This window comes from Stegastes partitus, unplaced genomic scaffold (genome assembly GCF_000690725.1).
Source record: "Stegastes partitus isolate 25-593 unplaced genomic scaffold, Stegastes_partitus-1.0.2 Scaffold1000, whole genome shotgun sequence".
In the NCBI taxonomy this organism is placed as follows: Eukaryota; Metazoa; Chordata; class Actinopteri; family Pomacentridae; genus Stegastes; species Stegastes partitus.
In genome coordinates this window covers 70,998-89,649 of record NW_007578731.1, presented here as the reverse complement: position 1 = coordinate 89,649, position 18,652 = coordinate 70,998, and the positions used below count along the sequence as shown (strand labels likewise).

General features: G+C 41.8%; 1 protein-coding gene across 1 annotated transcript; it reads right to left on the bottom strand.

Annotated features, from left to right (window-relative positions):
* Nucleotides 1–1,344: 1,344 nt before the first annotated feature.
* Nucleotides 1,345–16,815, bottom strand: LOC103366966 (sterol 26-hydroxylase, mitochondrial-like). Its single transcript, XM_008294842.1, has 10 exons — nucleotides 16,530–16,815; nucleotides 14,658–14,848; nucleotides 13,639–13,838; nucleotides 12,172–12,369; nucleotides 11,937–12,100; nucleotides 6,528–6,694; nucleotides 5,596–5,677; nucleotides 4,502–4,738; nucleotides 3,452–3,585; nucleotides 1,345–1,816 (listed from the first exon to the last, which is right to left on the bottom strand). Exons 1-9 carry the CDS (start codon nucleotides 16,797–16,799, stop codon nucleotides 3,469–3,471), a joined length of 1,626 nt encoding a protein of 541 aa, XP_008293064.1. The 5' UTR covers nucleotides 16,800–16,815; the 3' UTR covers nucleotides 1,345–1,816; nucleotides 3,452–3,468.
* Nucleotides 16,816–18,652: the final 1,837 nt, after the last annotated feature.

Sequence of the window (18,652 nt, the reverse complement as noted above, 5' to 3'; positions counted from 1 at the left end):
CAAAATGAAAAAAAAAAAAGTTTAAAATGAGACACAAAATGTCCCAGAATGGATTTTAAAAGATGTAAAATAAACACAAAGAGACCAAAGTGGCAAAACAAAAAGGCCAAAATGAGAAAACAACGAAATGAAACCCAAAAGAGACGTAAAGTGACCACAGAGAGTCCAATATGAGACACAAAATTCACCAAATGTGCCACAAAAACAAACACAAACAACAAAACTGAGACAGAAAAATGGCGGCAATAACGCAAAATAGAAGGAGAACGTCCGAAATGAGACTCAAAATGTCCCAAATGAGACGTAAAATGGCCAAAAACAGACCAAAATATGGGGACAAAGTTAAAAATGTGATGCAAAATGGACACAAAACGACTAAAATGGAACACAGGAGATGAAAAAAGACCACAAAGAGTTCAAAATGAGACACAGAATGAAGCCAATTAACTGCAAACAACCACAAATAGGTGCAAAATGATCAAAGTGAGACACCAATGTGACACAACAGATGCAAAGCAACAAAACTGAGACACAAACGAGATTAAAAAAGGCCACAATAAGGCAAAATAGAAGGAGAACGTTTGAAATGAGACACAAAATGTCCCAAATGTGCTGGAAAAGAAATGTAAGATTACCAAAAAATGGGGAAAAAGTTGAAAATACTTCACAAAATGACCAAAGTGAGACACAGAATGAATGTAAAACAACCACAAAGAGGCAAAATATCAAGAAAGAGTTCAAAATGAGACACAAAATGTCCCAAATAATATACAAAAGTCATGCAAAACGTCCAAAATGAGACACAAAAGAAATGATAATTGACTACAAAGAGAGAAAATGGAGGAAAAAATTTAAATAATACACAAAAATATCCCAATTAAAGCTTTAAAAGGAGACAAAATGGAAACAAAGAGTGAAGAATGATTAAAAACATCTTAAATGAGACACAAATAGGATGAAAAATGTCCAGAAAGGGACAAAAATGAAAAAAATTGAGACACAAAACAACTAAAATTGAGCGAAGTCGACGTAAACAACCACAAAGACACGCAAAACGTGGCACAAAATGAGCAAAGCGGGACAAAAAAAACAAGCACAAGATGCAGGAAGAGACGAAACATCTGCAGGACGAACATCTGGTGAAGCAGACGTATCGATCCGTCAGCAGAGGATTCAGGTCGACCGTCGCTCTGCTGCGTCACACTTTGTCCTACTTCTGTTCACACACACACACACACACACACACACACACACACACACACACACACACGCCTACGTATAAAGTTATTCAATCAGAAACGTGAGTGAATGAAAACAGGCCAGAAATCATCAAACACATAAAAACAAAATCAAACGCTGACGTTTATTTTTGCTGCGTTTCACATTTAACTTTATTGTGAAGGGTGAAAATAAAATTAGCTGCTTTTATTTTGGAAGCCATAAAATATACTCTACATACATATATATACATGTGTGTTTGTGCAAAAGCAATTTTAAGAAGTTAAAAAGACATCCAGAGCTCAGCGACACACTGACTGTGTTCATGCTGTGATGCCCGTCAGCGCCAGAAGGGGGCGGTGTTCACCCAGCGTGTCGCTTTTTACATGTAAAACTGAAAACCTGCTCCGGCTTTGTGACAAACGATGGAAACCACAAACAAAGCCGGCGGAGCAAAGTGCGTTGAGTTCATGGTGACGTTCGATACGATGCAAAAGACAAAGTGTTTGGATTAAAGCCGGTGTTTGTGTCCTCACGCAGGTCCGATCCGTCGGTTAGTCAGATGGAGAAAAGACCTTTTGTTCCTCCCCGGGACACTCTGCAAGACAGACAAAAGACGAGAAATGAAAAGAGAACCAGAAAAACGCTGCGAGACGTCCCGCGTGAGTCGCAAAGGAGATTTAAAATGACCACAAACAGACAAAATGGAAGCAAGGAGTTGAAAACTAAACACAAAACCACCAAAATGTGACNGTTTAAAATGTGACACAAAACAGACGCAAAACCAACAAAATGAGACACAAAAGAAGCAAAATGGGGGAAAAAATAGTTGAAAATGAGACACGAAATAGAAAAAAAACAACCAAATGAGACACAAAAGAGAAATAAAATGACCACAAAGAGACTTAATGGGAAAAAAAGGTAAAAATGAGTCACAACATGTTTAAAACACAACACAATAGAGACACAAACCATGAAAATGAGACACAAAAGAGGTTTAAAACGACCAGAAAGAGACAAAATGGGGGAAAAAAGATTTTTAAAAGGCACAAAATGTTTAAAATGTGACACAAAACAGACGCAAAACCAACAAAATGAGACACAAAAGAAGCAAAATGAGGAAAAAATAATTGAAAATGAGACACAAAATAGAAAAAAAACAACCAACTGAGACACAAAGGAGATTTAAAATGACCACAAAGAGACTTAATGGGAAAAAAAGGTAAAAATGAGTCACAACATGTTTAAAACACAACACAATAGAGACACAAAGCATGAAAATGAGACACAAAAGGTTTAAAACGACCAGAAAGAGACAAAATGGGGGAAAAAAGATTTTAAAAAGGCACAAAATGTTTAAAATGTGACACAAAACAGACGCAAAATCACCAAAATGAGACACAAAAGAAGAAAAATGAGGAAAAAACTGTTGAAAATGAGACACAAAATAGAAAAAAAAACAACCAACTGAGACACAAAGGAGAAATAAAATGACCACAAAGAGACAAAATGGAAGCAAAGAGATGAAAACAAAACAAAAAACATCCCAAATGTGACACAAGAGACACAAAACAACAAAAATGAGACACAAAAAGAGACGTAAAATGACCAAAAACAGACAAAACTGTTCAAAATGGGACACAAACGATTCACAACACAATTAAAATAAGACACAAAAAGAGAAATAAAATGACGACAAACAGACAAAAGGGAGAAAAAAAGGTAAAAATGAGTCACAACATGTTTAAAACACAACACAATAGAGACACAAACCACGAAAATGAGACGCAAAAGAGGTTTAAAACGACCAGAAAGAGACAAAATGGGGAAAATAGGTTGAACTGAGACACAAAAAGTCCCGAATGTGATACAAAGGAAACACAAACAACTAAAAAAAAACACACAAAAGAGATTTAAAATGACCACGGAGACAGAACAGGAAAAGAAAAGTTTAAAATGAGACACGAAAGAGAAGAAAAATGACCAGAAAACGACAAAATGGGGGAAAAAAGATTTTAAAAAGGCACAAAATGTTTAAAATGTGACACAAAACAGATGCAAAACCACCAAAATGAGACAAAATGGAGAAAAAACAACTGAAAATGAGACAAAAGCAACTAAAAAAAGACCCGAGAGAGATTTAAAATGACCAGAAAACGACAAAATGACAGAAACGGTTCAACACGAAACACAAAATGAGACACAACAGAGACGTGAAACGACCAGAACCGACCCTCAGCGGCGCCTCCTTCAGGCTCTGGGAGAGAAGCGCAGGTTGATGGGCGAAGCCGGGATGAGCAGCGTCCGAGTTTTGGCCTCCACAGTCGGAGCGCCGTCCTCGGCCCGGACCCGGTAGTTCTGGATCAGCTGCAGGAGACACAGAGTCGGTCAGGAAGCGGGCTGGGCTTTGATTTCCTGCTCGTTCCAGTGTTCTGCTGTCAATGAACCGTGATGTCATCGTGGAGAAAACGTGCTCAGAAGGCTGAATTTTTATTTTATATTTAAATTTATCATCCATCCAAAACCATGAGAAGTTTTTAAAATTAAAAAAAAAAAGACTTTCAGGACATTTTATGGCTTTAATTTAAAACAATAATAATAATTAAAGACCTTTGATTTATGTATTATTATTAAAATTATTATTATTATTGTATAGCACTTTTCAAAAAAAGAAATAAAAGAATAAATAGTTCTGTTTTCTATAACTCTTCACATTACGTGCAGCTACATGATAAATATTGATTATATTTTTGACATCAATCGATATAATTGTGGAGAAATGAAGTCTTAATTTTTGATTTCATATTTAAATCTGTAATCTATCGACATCACCACAAGAGAGAAGAACTTTTTAAAATAAAAAAATAGATCTTTCTGGACATTTTATGGCCTTAATTTATTTTTTTTTGAAATTCAAGACAACCTTTTCTTATGTATCATTATCATCATTATTATTATTATTATTATTATTATTATTATTATTATTATTATTATTATAAATATAAAAACACTTTACAAAGTCGATAACAACATAAAAAATTGAAAAAAAAATCTCTACAATTTAAAAACAATAAAAAGCTCTTTTTGTTTTTCTATAAATCTTCCCATGAGGTGACTTACTGAGGAGATACTGATGATATTATAATATTAAAGGTAAAACACTGCATCCTGTACTGCTAGACGGCCTCGTTCTGGTTTAATTAATGCAATAAAGAAATTATATTATGAGTAATATTATTATTAATTATTATTATTATTATTATTTTATGGGTTTTTTTTTCACCCTGGACAGAGCGAAGTACATCTCCATCTCGGCCAGCCTCTTCCCCACGCAGGCCCGGACGCCCACGCCGAACGGGATGAAGCTGTACGGGTGGTGCTGGTAGAAGCCGGGCCACGTCCGGCCACAGCGGCTGCCCGGCGGCTCGGTCCGAAGCCAGCGCTCCGGCAGGAAGTGCTCGGCGTCCGGGAACTCGGACTCGTCGTGGCAGGCGGAGTAGTGGCACAGGTGGAACTGGGTCTGAAAACAACGGGAGAAACAAAGATGTGAACACGCATACATAAGGAATCGTTTGCTTTTTATTTTGAAAAGCCGGCTGTTTCATGAGCTTTTACTTTGAAAGAATCAATCAGCAGCAGCCTGAGGATCAGACCCTCGAACAAACAGCCGCAGATCAAAAACTCTACGTCGCATCGAAACAATTCTTTCAGCGTGTGAAGTAGAATCTTGTTGAGAACATTCTGACGCGTTGCAACGTTTGATATCAGTTTGGTGGCAGGTCAGAGACTCACCAACGTAGAATTTCTCCCCACATTTTATGGGAGTGAATGAGTTCTGGTTGAGCTCTCAGGTGATTTATGAAAAAACCATAAATCCTACAGCGATGAGACTCACACTGGAGGGCAGAAACGCCGACGTCTTGGTGTTTAAGTTGTTCGTTCAGAGGAGAAGCTGTGAGAAGGAGACGAGGCTAACGGCACTTCCTTCAGATAGCTTCTTTGGTCACACTTGACGTCATCAAACTTAAACTGCGTAAAAGACACCAAAACACGGATTTGTAGGGAAAACATTCAACGGCTTGTGAGTCGTTTAAACTTTGAACCAAGTCTCTGCTGTAAAAAATGGCGGCGCTGCAGATGTTGGCCGACTTCCTGTTGATTCAAATGAGGATTTTTATGGGACACTTTGCAGAAGCCGAACAGTTCATCGCCATCAAAAGTCACAGCAAAGCGTTCCCAATCAGTTTGTCTGGCTGTTCCCACAGCTGCAGGACGATTTACGACCATCAGTGAGCTTTAACCCGTTGCATCGGCACGCTTCATGAGTTCATCTAAAGAAGACGCTCATGTCTAATGGTTACGGGTTTATTTTCCTACCTTCTTGGGGAACCAGTAGTTGTCCACGATCACCTCATTCTCTGTGACGAAGCGTCCGTTTCCAGGCACGACGGGATAAAGGCTGCAAGAAGGGAACAAATCAATCAGGTGGACGAAGCCTGAGCACCACACGGGGCACATGAGGAGGATTAAAATGGAAATGAAACAGCCTCTGATCCTTTATCAGCACCAGAACAATCACAAACAGGACCCAGACCTATGAAACTCTTTGTTAGCTGCATGACTGAATGAGCTGCAGGTTGTGAGTTTTACGTTGTACGAGCTCTGAGAGGATTTCAATCTGAGTGAAGCCCGTCGCTCAGAGCAGTGTTTTCTCTCCTACTGGAGGACTGTGATGACAACAGTCCTGCGAACGAATGCGCCCGAGGCTGCTGCAGACGAGGAACTCATTCCTGTCGGAGCTATAAATCAGCCGAACCGTCCTCCCAGCTCAGACCGATGGCCACAAGAAGGACACGTTTCCAGCTTGTGAGGCCAGAAAATAAAAACAAAAATCACTAAAACTCTGCAGAAAAGAAACGGAGGATCTGAAAGTTTGAAAACAAAGTCAGCTGATAAACTCCCACAAGAAACGTTGGACACGCCTCGTTTAATCATCCACGCTCGAGTGGAAGCTTTTGTGCAGCCAGGATTGTTGTTGAAACGCTGACAGATCTGGGTTTGGCCGGTTTTGCTCGATGAGAAGTTACAGCAGCTTGAATGTTTGCACAAGTGTTGATGTTGGAACACATGTTAAAGCTCAACGGCTGTGCAGGAAGACCTGTCTGCTGCTGCTTCACTGACACATTATCTGGTTCATTTGAACAAAAAAACAGCCACGAGTTCAGGTGCAACCAGCGATGGGGACACAGAAGCAAAAGGCTGAGTTGTTTTACAGCAACGTTCAACCTGCTGCTGGAGGAAGATCTCACCGTAGCGTCTCCTTGATGACGGCCTTCAGGTACGGCATCCTGCTCAGGTCGTCCGTGGTCGGCTGCCGTTTGTCTGGACACACCGAGTTCACTTCGCCGTACAGGACGTCCTGAACCCGGCTGTCCCTCGACAAGTGGTACAAGGCCCACGACAAGGTGTTGGACGTCTGGCGGGTGTAAGAAGAAGCAAGAAAAGTTCATCCAGAGTGACAAAAAACACTGAAAAAAAAACAGCCGGAGAGTGAGTTGTTGTTGATGCGCTCGACTGTCGCACATGGAAATGGACAAAAGAATTAAAGCAACTGTGAGAAACTCTACAGGCACCTGCAGCTTTTATTTCTTTCCTTCTGAGCATAAAAGCTTCATAACACTTAAATTAGAGGATGATATCTATAATTAAACCCCTTTTCACTGCTGCAGATCCTGAGACAGTAACACAGCCTCCAGCTTTACTTCCTTCACCACATATTACCAAAAACTTGCATCGTCCGTCTGTGAGATCAGAACTGTTTCAGGCCTTCAGGGTCAGATCACTCGTTATCTTTAATCAGCCTTCATTTAAACTTGGAGACACACTGAGACTTTATGTACAATCTAGTCAAACAAAAAGATAAAATAAAGCAAAAATACAGGCGCGTTAATAAACGTTTATAGAGAAAAATTACCGGTAAAAATGTCAAAAGGCAACTAAGCAGAGTAATTAAACCAAAGAGAACAAAACTAATCCACAAAGACTAAAACAGTAATTTGAGTGTGTTTGATAAAGACATGACTTATTATCATTTTAAAAAACAGAAGAAACAATATTATCAATATAAAGAGAGAACAACAGAGGCTCCAGGATTGAGCCTTGTGGGACACCTTTCACAATCACACTTAACACTTCAAACCAATTCTGAGCATTTTCATCAAACTCTGACGACTTTTATAAAAGCAATGCATCAAAAACTGCATCAAACGAAGCACCAAATCTATATTTATTATTTATTATTTATTGGGATTCTAGGATTTTTGTATTTATTTTATTGTCGTATTCTGTGGTGTCTGGAGCATTTTCACTGTTGTTAAGTTGCTGTTGCTGGTACATTTGTAGGAAAGGCTTCATGCTGGAAGACGTGGATATATAGCAGCGCCTAATGATTTGCTAGCATGGCTGATTATCTGAGAAAGTTTTGACTCTTTTCTAAAAGAGACAAAGTTGCATCAGGATGTGATACTGGAAGTGAAATCCAACACAGAAGTCCTGTCTGGCCTCCTAAAAAGAAGGTTGTGCGTATTTCAGCAGCCAAGAATCTAAACTTTTGTAGTTTTTCTGTTTAAAACTACCCGTTGTGGACGACAAACGGCGCCCTGAAGAGTCGCAACTGAGTCACATATGTATGAAATGTCAGTACACCCCAACAAGGAGTTGCTTCAATCTGTGTCTCTGAATAATGCACAGGAGAACATGACTTTTGTCTATTTAAAAACACAACAAAAACAGAAGAATATGATATAACATGAAGAGTAAACAGCAGAGGCCCCATTAGTGAGCCCTGTGGGACACCTTTGGCCATCAAATGTCTTTGAAAGATCAATAAAATGAGTTGCACAACGTTTCCTTGTAACTAAATCTGCAATGTTATTATCTAAAACAAAAGCAGTAATCATTTAAGTTTGTCATTCACTGGAGATTTTAGGATTTATAGAAGGCGTGATACTTAAAGAAACACCCCATCCTTGTTACACAACAACATCTGGAACTTCTCGTTTCTAACCCACGATTGTAAACAACTTAAACATTTTACCAACTAGCTTTTTAACGCCTATTTTATGTTTTATTTTCAACAGAGAAAGTTGTGATACTGGAAGCGAACACAGACAATCGTGTGCTTCAACAGCCAAGAGTGGACATTTCTGTGGTTTATCTGTCTGAAACCACATTTCATGGCCTATAGGAGAGGAGAGAGGGGAGGGAAGAGAGGAAATGAAGCTGCAGATAGTGGATCTGTCTTCTGGAATTTGTTTTCCCACATTGCACTGAAGGAATGCAGCGCTGTTTTCCCAACAGATCCACGTCCTTCAAGTGCTTTTGTTACCGTGTTTTAGCCAAAGTCGTCTTTATCGCATAGTTCACAGGCTGGAGCATCAGTTCTACAAACACAAACTTCCACATCTGTTCTTGAAAAGCAGAATCAGATTCAAACCCATCGCCGTGCCGTGGCCTGATGTTCCTCTCGACCACATCAACAGCTTGTTTTGCTTCTCGTGCATCCATTTCATCACTTTTGTACGTTTGCTTATCATGTGAACGGTATGTGCTCGCTGGTAAAAGCCAGTCGGTTACATCTCTGCTCACGTTATCGCAGATTTGTAGATTTCACAAACCTCCTGCTCGAGGCTAAAGCAATGACAAACAAGCCTGAACCCAGCCTGGGAATGCAGCCAGACCAGCTCTGTGACGGCTTGCACTGCGATCAGCTCTGTTTGTTGCTGCTGGAGGTTTTGATTCCCTCCGGCCAAAGCAAAGTTTGGCTCCAAATTAAACGCGCATCTGGTTTTTCATTGACAAGAACACGCTGCCGGACAAAAAAGGAACTGCTGGTGCTTGTTTTCTTGGCAGTTTGATCTCCTGCTCGGCTCCGTTTTCGCCACTGTTTCACACCAGCTGGTCAGAAGTGACAGCTGTGTGATCGCACACGACACTGACAGATCCTGAGGTGACGTTTGTTGTGTCGTGCATCACCGGTGGCTGCTGAGTCAAGCCGACAGTCAAGACAAGCCGGTCCTCGGGCAGGTCCACACCTCGAGCTCAGTGTGCAGCCTAAACTGTGACGAAGCTTCTACGGTTTTCCAACAAAACGTCGGTTTGTTCCAACGCATTGCGACTCACACATGAGCAAAATGAATCGTGCAGAGCCCAGCGTGTCTGGGAAGGGTTGGCTTCTGTTTTATCATTAAACGCTTTGAGAAATCAGACACGTCATACGTTGCAAACTGAAGCTGACGAAGAAAAACGCAGCTTCAGGTTTCAGTTTGGTTCTCGGGTTCGGCGGCAACAGCTCTGCAGACGTGAGGAAACTCCCAGTCGTCGGCTTCAAACAAAGAACTTCTCAAGAGCCGTGATCTGACTCACGCCGGCTGTCGATGGATAAAAAACAAAACAGAAAGACACCAACTGGAGATCATAACTAAACCAGTGCAGCCTCGTCCCACCTCACATCATCAACGTTTTAGAAATAATTCTGCTCGATTGTTTAAAAATTTAACAATCACACCCGACTGATCAACACACTTATTTTAATATGACTTTCAGAGATTTATTTTTAATTTTTAAACTGCTCGCCGACTGAAATTTGCCAGAAAACGTGGGTCAACGTGCAATTTCAAGTAAAGTTTATCTCAACAAATCTTCACCGAAAATTTCACAGATCCCGTTTTAATCATCAACAGTTAATGAGAAAAAAAAAAACGTTTTAAGCAAATCAGAGCTGGTCGAGCAGAAAAACACTGATGGCTCATCAAACTGTGGGTTTGGTCGGTCGTGAGAAGCTACAGCAGACAGCAGGGCTGATGTTGGAACAGATTGTAAAGTGCAGGAAGAACCGTCTGTTCCTGGAAACACAATCTGATGACGTCTGCATGAGTCAACGAATGGACGGACAGCAGGCAGATGATGTTTTATCAGCTCTTCCACCATAAAAGCTGCTTTTTTAAAATCCTCTCTGAGGAAGCCGACAGTGACGAGGACGGGACCCTCAGCGTAAAGGTTTTGGGGTTTAGTGTCACCTGAAGGCGGAGGGAGCGATTTTAAACCTGAATCTGCTGCTGGTTCACTAGTCGTCTGTTCTGTTTGTGGAAAAATGCAGCGTTTGTGTCGGAGTCAAGAACAAAGAGGTCAGGGAAATAGGATGTTGTACAGCACACACACACATCTCAAGTGAAATGGTAATGTTGGAATGAAACCAGAACAAGCACTGGAAATATCCCCACACACACGCTTTCCAAGAAACTAGTCGTCTGGACTCCGTAGTTCCCAAAACAACAGGTGACCTCCTCCCCATGACGTCGCCTGTGTTGGCCTCCGTCTGCTGAGACGAGTGTTCCTCCAGAAGGCGATGAAAGTCCCAGAGGCTGCAGCGAACGAGTCTCGGCTGATTCTTGAACCATGCGACACTCTTTCAAGCCTCGGCCACAACCGGACGCACGGCTTTTGGGATCCTCTGCGAATCCTGGTGCCGTGGAGGTCGTAGAGGTCGTGGGGGTCGTAGAGGTCGTAGAGGTCATGGAGGTCGTGGAGGTAGAGGAAAGGTTGCAAGGGCTCCGTCAGAAAGTCCGTTCAAGCATGGACGGTAACTGTGACATGCAATTGCCGTGGAAATTGTCTTGAGTTGGAACTGAACGGAACGGACAGAGAAAGTCAGTCACGCGCTCGATGGCGTGCTGACGGCGTTCGTAGGTTTGGCGGGATTTTCAGAAAACAAAACAAAAGCAAAAAACAAAACATGCTGTCCTGTAAACTCTGTTAACTTACTGATAGGGTTCCAGCTTCAGGACGTCCCGGAGATAAAACAAGGGAGATAAAAAATAGCTCTGGGACGATACAAACTGATTTCAGGACAAAAGCTAAAACCTCATAACACGACGGACTTGCGTGGCGTCATTCTGCTGTAGGAGACCCGGATGTGACCGAGGCTTCACCATGTGCACTTTTAGGAACATGCTGAATTTGCAAACTCGCAGCAATCTGTCTCCAGAATCGGCACCTTTAAATCTGCTTCCTGGGAGGACAAAGATGCCCCTAAATATCAACTCCTATGAGATTCATCACAAGAAAAAGCAGCTGAAAGCTTCTTGAGTGCATTATGCTGCTAACGCCCCACGTAGAATACTTTAATGTTTGGTCACAACGACGCATGAAGTGAAATGAAATATTCCTAGAAAGTCTAATAATCGTCTAAAACAGTTCTGGAGTTTCAAAGTGATTCTCAAAAGATATCTAAGAAAATATTTTTCAAATGGGCATATGTGTCATTTCAAAGGTATCTCATATATCAGCTAAAACTTCTCAGATGTCTTTATAAATATATTTTATGCTGTAGATGGTCAGAGATGGTTGAGCAGAAATTAATTGTTAAAAATGTGCTAAACTCTACTTTGTAAATCTACACCGTGCCATATGCTCATGTAAATACCATCGTTTATATAGATATTAACAACACATCTGCACTATTTTACTTCTCCTGCATGTCGTTGTTTTGTACATGTTTAATGACAATAAAGTCGAATCTCATCTAAATTTGCTGACTTGCTAAATATCAACCATCTTCATCCAGACTGCACCTTTAGCTCTGCTTCCTGGGAGGACAAAGGTGCCTCTGCTTTACAATTCTGGGTTAAACTACAGCAAACCGAAGCACGAAGCCTCACCGTGTCGACTCCCCCCAGCATCAGCTCGGTCACGCTGACGTAGACCTCGGCTCTGCTCAGCTTGTCGGACGACAGCAGGTGGGTCAGGTACATCCCCTCTGCGGCCTCGCCGCTGCGCACCTGAGCTGCGATTTCCGCCGTCCTCCTGTCGATGAGCGTCCGAGCTGCAAAAGCACAGCGGGTCAGTGGAGCCCAAAGCTGCGAGAAGGTTTCTGTTGCTTCCGCAGCTACGCACCTACATCATAGAGGTCGTCCCAGGCCCGGACGAAGCGCTTCCAGAAGGGCAGGATGTCGCGGCTCCAGCGGGGCAGCAGCAGCACCGTGTCCGACAGGCTCATCATGTCGTTGACGGCGGCGATGAAGCGCAACGTGTCGTGAGGAATCTCCTCCTGCAGGCAGCCGAGCCTCGTCTCAAACAGGACGGCGGAGATACCTGGAGGGGAAGCTCAGTTTGTTATCGCTGGTTTCACTGCAGGAGAACTTGTAGCTGCATGTCACAACAACGCACAAAGAACATCCAATATGTAATAAAGGAATATATATTTCCTTAGTTATGCTGAGAGGATTATTCTGCTTGGATCAGACTTTCTAGGAATGTTTGAGTTTCTGTGCTGAACCTGTTCAATCAGTTATGAGAGTTCAACTAGAATAACCTTGTTTTGTTTTGTTAAAGTATTTGTTTGGTTTAGTTTTTCTGTGACCTGCAGCTACACGTGGATCAGAAAACATCACCAGCTCACGTCCGCATCACTGATTGTTCTGTCAATGTGAGCTCAAAGGTGGGACTTGCTTCATTTTTTCTTTCATATTTCAACTCACCCACGACTGCAGATTGTTTGATCTGCTTGTTTGATATTACAGATTCTGAATCAGCGACGTGATGAGAAATAACAGAGAAGATTTCAGCTTTTTGTCTTTTGTAGTTCCTGAGATGTTGTCGATCAAACAGCCTCAAATTTCAACGTGAGAAAAAAATTAAAATGCTGCAAGTGGGTCAACGGGCAGCTTTTAAAAACGTCCAACCCGGAAACCATTTAATATATGAAGCTAAGATTTCACAAATATCTTGACAGACATCCTGCATGTACGCTGTAAGAACTTTGATGATTTGAGATGAAAAAACGATGAATCAAAACATGAAATCAACTCATAATTATATCAATAATCAAACCTAAACCAGCTGCAACATTCAAAAAGTACAACAGCAGAGTTTTGCCTGTAATGCTGAGATTCTGTGTAAATTTTGGAGAAATAATTGTCACTAAGTGGCTCAAAGAAGACAAAGACAGTGACGGGACACATATTTTACTTAAATAGACAAAGTAGAAATGACTTCAGCTGCCTCCAAACAGAATAAAAAAGGCTGTTTTTAATCACATTGCATCCTCTATATCCTGCTATATTCCTAAAAGCAGCATTTCTGACCAGTTCGTACCACAACAAGGTGGTTTACTGTCATGCTGTAGTTTTATTTGGATAAAATTTTAATCAAGATTTGTAAAAATGGACAAAAAATGAGGTCATATTAATATTTAGATTGATGTAAACACATTAAATCTGTGGATCCCCGTTGATGTGACTTGAAATTTAAGAGAAAATTTAAAAAGTGTCTCATATTTTGTCCTAAAAACTACAGAAAGGGACACAGAGCTGCAACCAAAAGTCAAAATGTGACCCTGACATGAACACTGAAGAGTTTCACCTTCAAAGCCGAACTTGTAGAACTCGGCGGCCAGGTCTGAGACCGTGGCCTGGTCCGGACTGCGACGCCGCAGCAGCTCGACGCGCTGCAGCAGATCTCCGACCACCTGGTGGATGACGGGAGCGTAGCTCATCACCTCCCGCGGCTTCAGCATCTTGGGGTTCAGGACGCTGCGGATCCGGTACCATTCTGGTCCTGTGCTGTAAGGGTTCAGAAGGATCGTAAATGATTCTCTGCTTGAACATTTTAATTCCCGTCTTTCGTTGCATATTTCTTCTAAAGTCCATTCGTGCACTTGACACTTCAGCAGCATATTTTACACTTTATTGTGTATTTTGTACTTTATTTTTCTTATTTATTTGTATTCAGGCCACTGAAGGATCAACAAAGTGTTTCTATTCTATTGTTCTGTTCTTTGGTGTAAACAAGAGGACCCATAACGGAGCCCTGAGGAACTCCACCTGAGCCACAGCCGCCCGGGAAGTTTTCGTCAAGTTTTTCTTGGGTTTTTTTCTTGCCCTTTTGCCTTGTTGGGTCTGTGTTCAGTCCAGGAACAGAACGTTTCAAGTCCAGTTTATTCAAGTGTGCTTAGTTTTATAACTCGTTAAGGGAAAATGAGGACATGCTCACAGTCCATGAGCTAAATGAACAGGACAACGAATCAAGTCAGCACAGGGTTTACCTTCTAGAGTTCACCGAAACGGGTTTGAAAATGGAAAACATGCCCATCAAAATGGTTTTTTAAACTTACTTTCACAGAACTTTAAACTTTATGTTTAAAAATGTTTGTTTTGGTCGATATTAGCCGTCTGACATCTTTGATCCAGCTGCTGTTTTTTTTGTTGTTGTTATTTTTTAATTCCCTGTCTGCTGAATAAAAATACCAAATCACACTTTATCGTCACTTTGCACGTTTCCAGACGATCTCCTCTGGCAGCAGCACACAACATTCACCAGTGTAGAACTAGAAGAACGTGCTAGAACCCAAAGTAGAGGCTGACAACACTACGTCCACTCACTCCACATGCAGCCCGTACGCCTGCCCCCTCAGGTCCCGGTACTCCTTCCAGTGGGACAGCTCGGCCCGGACCGGGTACCGGCCCTCCTGGTGGATCACCTGAGCGATGAGGTCCGCCGTCGCCACGTTGACGATGTCGAACGGGCCGAACCTGGAGCGCCAGATGGGTCCGTACAGGTTCTTCTGGACGCCCTGGAGTCGAAGCGAGAAGCAAAGAAAGGAGGCTGAAGTTTGTACTGGGGTGAACTTTGAGGTGCATGAACAGAATCTAACAGCAGTTCCTTCACTTTTAGGGAAGGATGCACGATGCATCAGCGATCACATCGGTATCAGCTGATATTAGTGCTTTTATCGGTGTCGGTCCGATGACCAGATTTAGCCGATGATGGTCTAACATCAGCGCCTTCGTCTCTACGTTTGATGTCGCTGCTATTTCCTGGACTTGAACGTTAAATATGTTAAAATATGTTTAAACATGTTTCACTTTTGTTGTCTAATTTGGCTTCTTTTGAATAGTTTTCACGTTCTCACACTTATACTTGTTTTTTGGTGTGAACAAAAATTGAATATCGACATCGGTGATATCGGTTATTGCCGATATCAGAAATCTTGATATCGATATCGTTCAGAGCTGTTAATATCGTGCATCACTACTTTTTGGGTTTCTCATCTCAAATCGTCAGAGTTCTTCTGCTCAACCACCTCTGATTTGCTTGAACCTTTTCCATCATTAAATATTTAAAATGTTATCTGTGTAACTTTAGCTCCACGTATTAAACACTTTGCAAGTTAAATTTATCTTTAAAATGCTTTTTGAGCGACAACATCTCAGGAACGTTTAAAGATAAAAACCTGAAGTTTTCTCTCTTATTTCAAATGAACAAAACATGAATAAAGCAGAAGAGACGTTTTCTGAACCACACGTCACAAAAACACAAAACTAAAGCTGTAGAAGACATAATGTGAATAAGATGGTTATAAAAATGGAAAATAAAGTGATTTTTGGTTGAACTTTCATAATAATTTAAACATGAATGACAACAACAGTCTCTGAAAGTAAGAACATAAAAGTTTTACGGGAGTATTTTCCATTTTTAGACCCATTTTAATGTGTGACTGAACCTTGTTTTTAAAATGCAAATATATCTGAAATTATTTAATATGTGAAGCTAAAATTTCACAAATATCTTTACAGATACACATCATGCATGTTGTTACAATTTCATACAAATCAGAGACTGTTTGAGCATAAATATGAGGATCTGAGGTTAAAACAGTTAAAACATGCATTTTGTCAGTAATCAAACGTAAAGCAGCTCAGAAAGAGTTCATCAGTTTGCTCTGACGCTTTTTCCCTCATAAATATGAATTCATGCTGATTGCAGCTCCATCAAACTGCCCTCAGTGTAACTTTAACTCTCAGTGATGATGTTTCAAGTCATTTTTCATATATTTCATATTTCCAATGGACACAACTCTGCGGTCTGAAGGCTTCAACAGACAAGAAGTGACTTTAACTGACAGCAGAAGGTTTTTAAATCATCACATGATCACCAGCAGCAGCTTTCAGCACAACGCGGTGATTTACTGTCAGCTAGAATCAAACCGGACATGAAACGTGGTCATTAGATGGACGTAAACATTAAATCTGTTCATCTGACAGCAAAATGTTCCTCATGTGACTGAAGAACCGGACATGAAGACACGTGATCATTAAACCACTAATTAGAATCATTAAAGTTACTACAAACTCTGATTCTTCCTCTAACTTTCTGAATCACTTCCTCTGCAGCAGCCATGGCAGGCTTCTCCTTCTCGGAACTTTCCTCCACTTGGAGACCGACAGGCTGTGAGGCCGGAGCGCGCTCGGTACCTGCAGGAGGTGCGTCTTCTCCGCGTAGCCCTTCACCAGCAGCCAGTACAGGCTGGTGGCCGTGCTGGGCCCCGGAAGATCCTCGATGCTCTTCAGCTTCGCCGCCGCCGCCGCCTGGACGTTGAGCCCCCTGCGGGCCGAGACGGAGGCTCCGGGTCGCAGCAGCAGCAGCGGAGGAGGAGGAGGAGGAGCGGCCCGAGGCGCCCGGAGTGTCCGCGGACGGAGCGCAGGGAGCCGGAGAGGCCAAGATGCAGCCGCCGGGGAGCCCATGGTGGAGGGTGTGTGCTGGTTTTTACTCCACAAGTAGAAGCAGCAGCTCGGCTGCAGCCGTTCCTCCTGCGTGTGTGTGTGTGTGTGTGTGTGTGTGTGTCTGTGTGTGTGTGTGTGTGTGTGTGTGCGCACCCTCCCTGCAGGCAGCCCTCAGTACTGCTCAGTCCTGCACATCCAGCAAACAGAAGTGAGTTCTCTGCTGTGCAAAGTCACTGAGATGATTCACAAAACTCCACCATGGCTCTGCTGAACTATCAGAAACAAGAGATCTGAGATTCATCCTCCAAGGTGTCTTCATGTCTGCACAGAAACTAAAATAATCTGATTGTGACGCCCAGATGGAGGCAGATCACCAGAGAATCAGTGATCAGGAGTCACGGTGCCGTCTGTCCTGTCCTGGTTGTTTCTATATGAAGCTGTCCTGGAGGAGGCTCACTTTAAATGCATTGAAGTGATGAAGCCTCTCTGAGTGAACTTCATCATGTGAGTGGACTAATCAGGGCTGCAGCGCTCGTCCTCCTGCCAGCGAACAACTTCCACAATCTCTCTGTGATCAGAGGAAGTGCGTCTGACTTGGAGTTATCGATGGAAACCAGAGTTTCTGTGACAACATCTGCCTCTCAGGGCGAGACAAAGGGCAAGATTACACTTGGCAAGTGAACATGAAAAGAAGCCTGACGCACATGGAGAACACATTCTCTGAGAGATCAAGATGAATGGACTCCCACAGTGGATGCATGGTCCGGACGGTGAAGCACGGGGGTGGCAGCATCATGATGCGGAGCTGCATGAGTGGAAAACGATGAATGTCTGAGGATGAACCAACATACGACGATAAGACGACTCCCAGAAGACATCCAGCATGAGCAGCATCCAAAGAACAAAACCACACAAGAGTTTTTAAAGAAGAAAACATGAGAACTGTGACTTGGCTCCAGTAGAACAGCCATAGAGATAAACAACACTTTTTTATTAAACTGTCCAGGCTGTAGGGTTCCATCTTCCTTGGTTTGAATCGTCGTACGTGTGATTCAGAAACGCCACATCATTTAAATATGGAGACACAGAAGTAAAAAAAGAGGAAAGCGGTGGCGTGAAGTCTAGTCATAGAAGATCTTGCAACAAGTTGACAGAAGTTTCACAATAGTCTTGTTTTGGTTCATCTGCAGCAACATCTGCTTTTGGGTGAGACGCACGAAAGACTTAAAAAAAACAACAGACTTTATTATATTAATATTTAGCTTTTTTTCAGTCGCTGTAGGGTTTTATAGTGAGACAGAGATCTGATTTTTCAGATTATTTCTGTTAAATAAAATAAAAACTCTGATTTTTTTTCCTCTGCTGTCTGATAAATATTGTGATCACGTTTCTTAATTGTTTTGTACGAGGAAGGATTGTTTGTATCTAGAATAGAATAGAATAAAACTTTATTGATAAAGCTTTATTCATTTATCTGTTGCCGTTTGTCTTTTAATTTTGCAGGAAAACAAAGATGGATGTCAGAAGTTGTATAATATTTCTTTCCACTTGTGGACTCCATCAGATTGAGTTTAAGGATGCAGTTACACATTTCAGTCACCAGAGGGCAGCTATAAAGCAAGAGACAATCTATCACGCTCACACTTCCGGTCAGATCTAAAAATAAAAGCTTCAAAGAAGACGCAATATGCAGCTTCCGGTCAATTTCGGCTTACAAAAATGTACATAAAAGCACAAAGAATTAACAATATCATTAAAAAAACACACAATTTTCTTTTAATGTAAAGAAAAGTTTTAGTTGCCAAAATCGTACTTGTAAATTGGATCCAAACTCTTCTTCTGAAAGTGCTTAAAACAGTTTGAAAAAGTCAGTA

Excerpts from the sequence above, each read along its gene's own strand:
- LOC103366966 (XM_008294842.1), bottom strand. The coding sequence starts at position 16,799 with ATGGGCTCCCCGGCGGCTGCATCTTGGCCTCTCCGGCTCCCTGCGCTC. Across the intron at positions 6,695-11,936 it reads TGCTGGGGGGAGTCGACACG|ACGTCCAACACCTTGTCGTG; the intron begins GTGAGGCTTCGT and ends TACACCCGCCAG. Across the intron at positions 5,678-6,527 it reads GTCATCAAGGAGACGCTACG|CCTTTATCCCGTCGTGCCTG; the intron begins GTGAGATCTTCC and ends CCCTTCTTGCAG.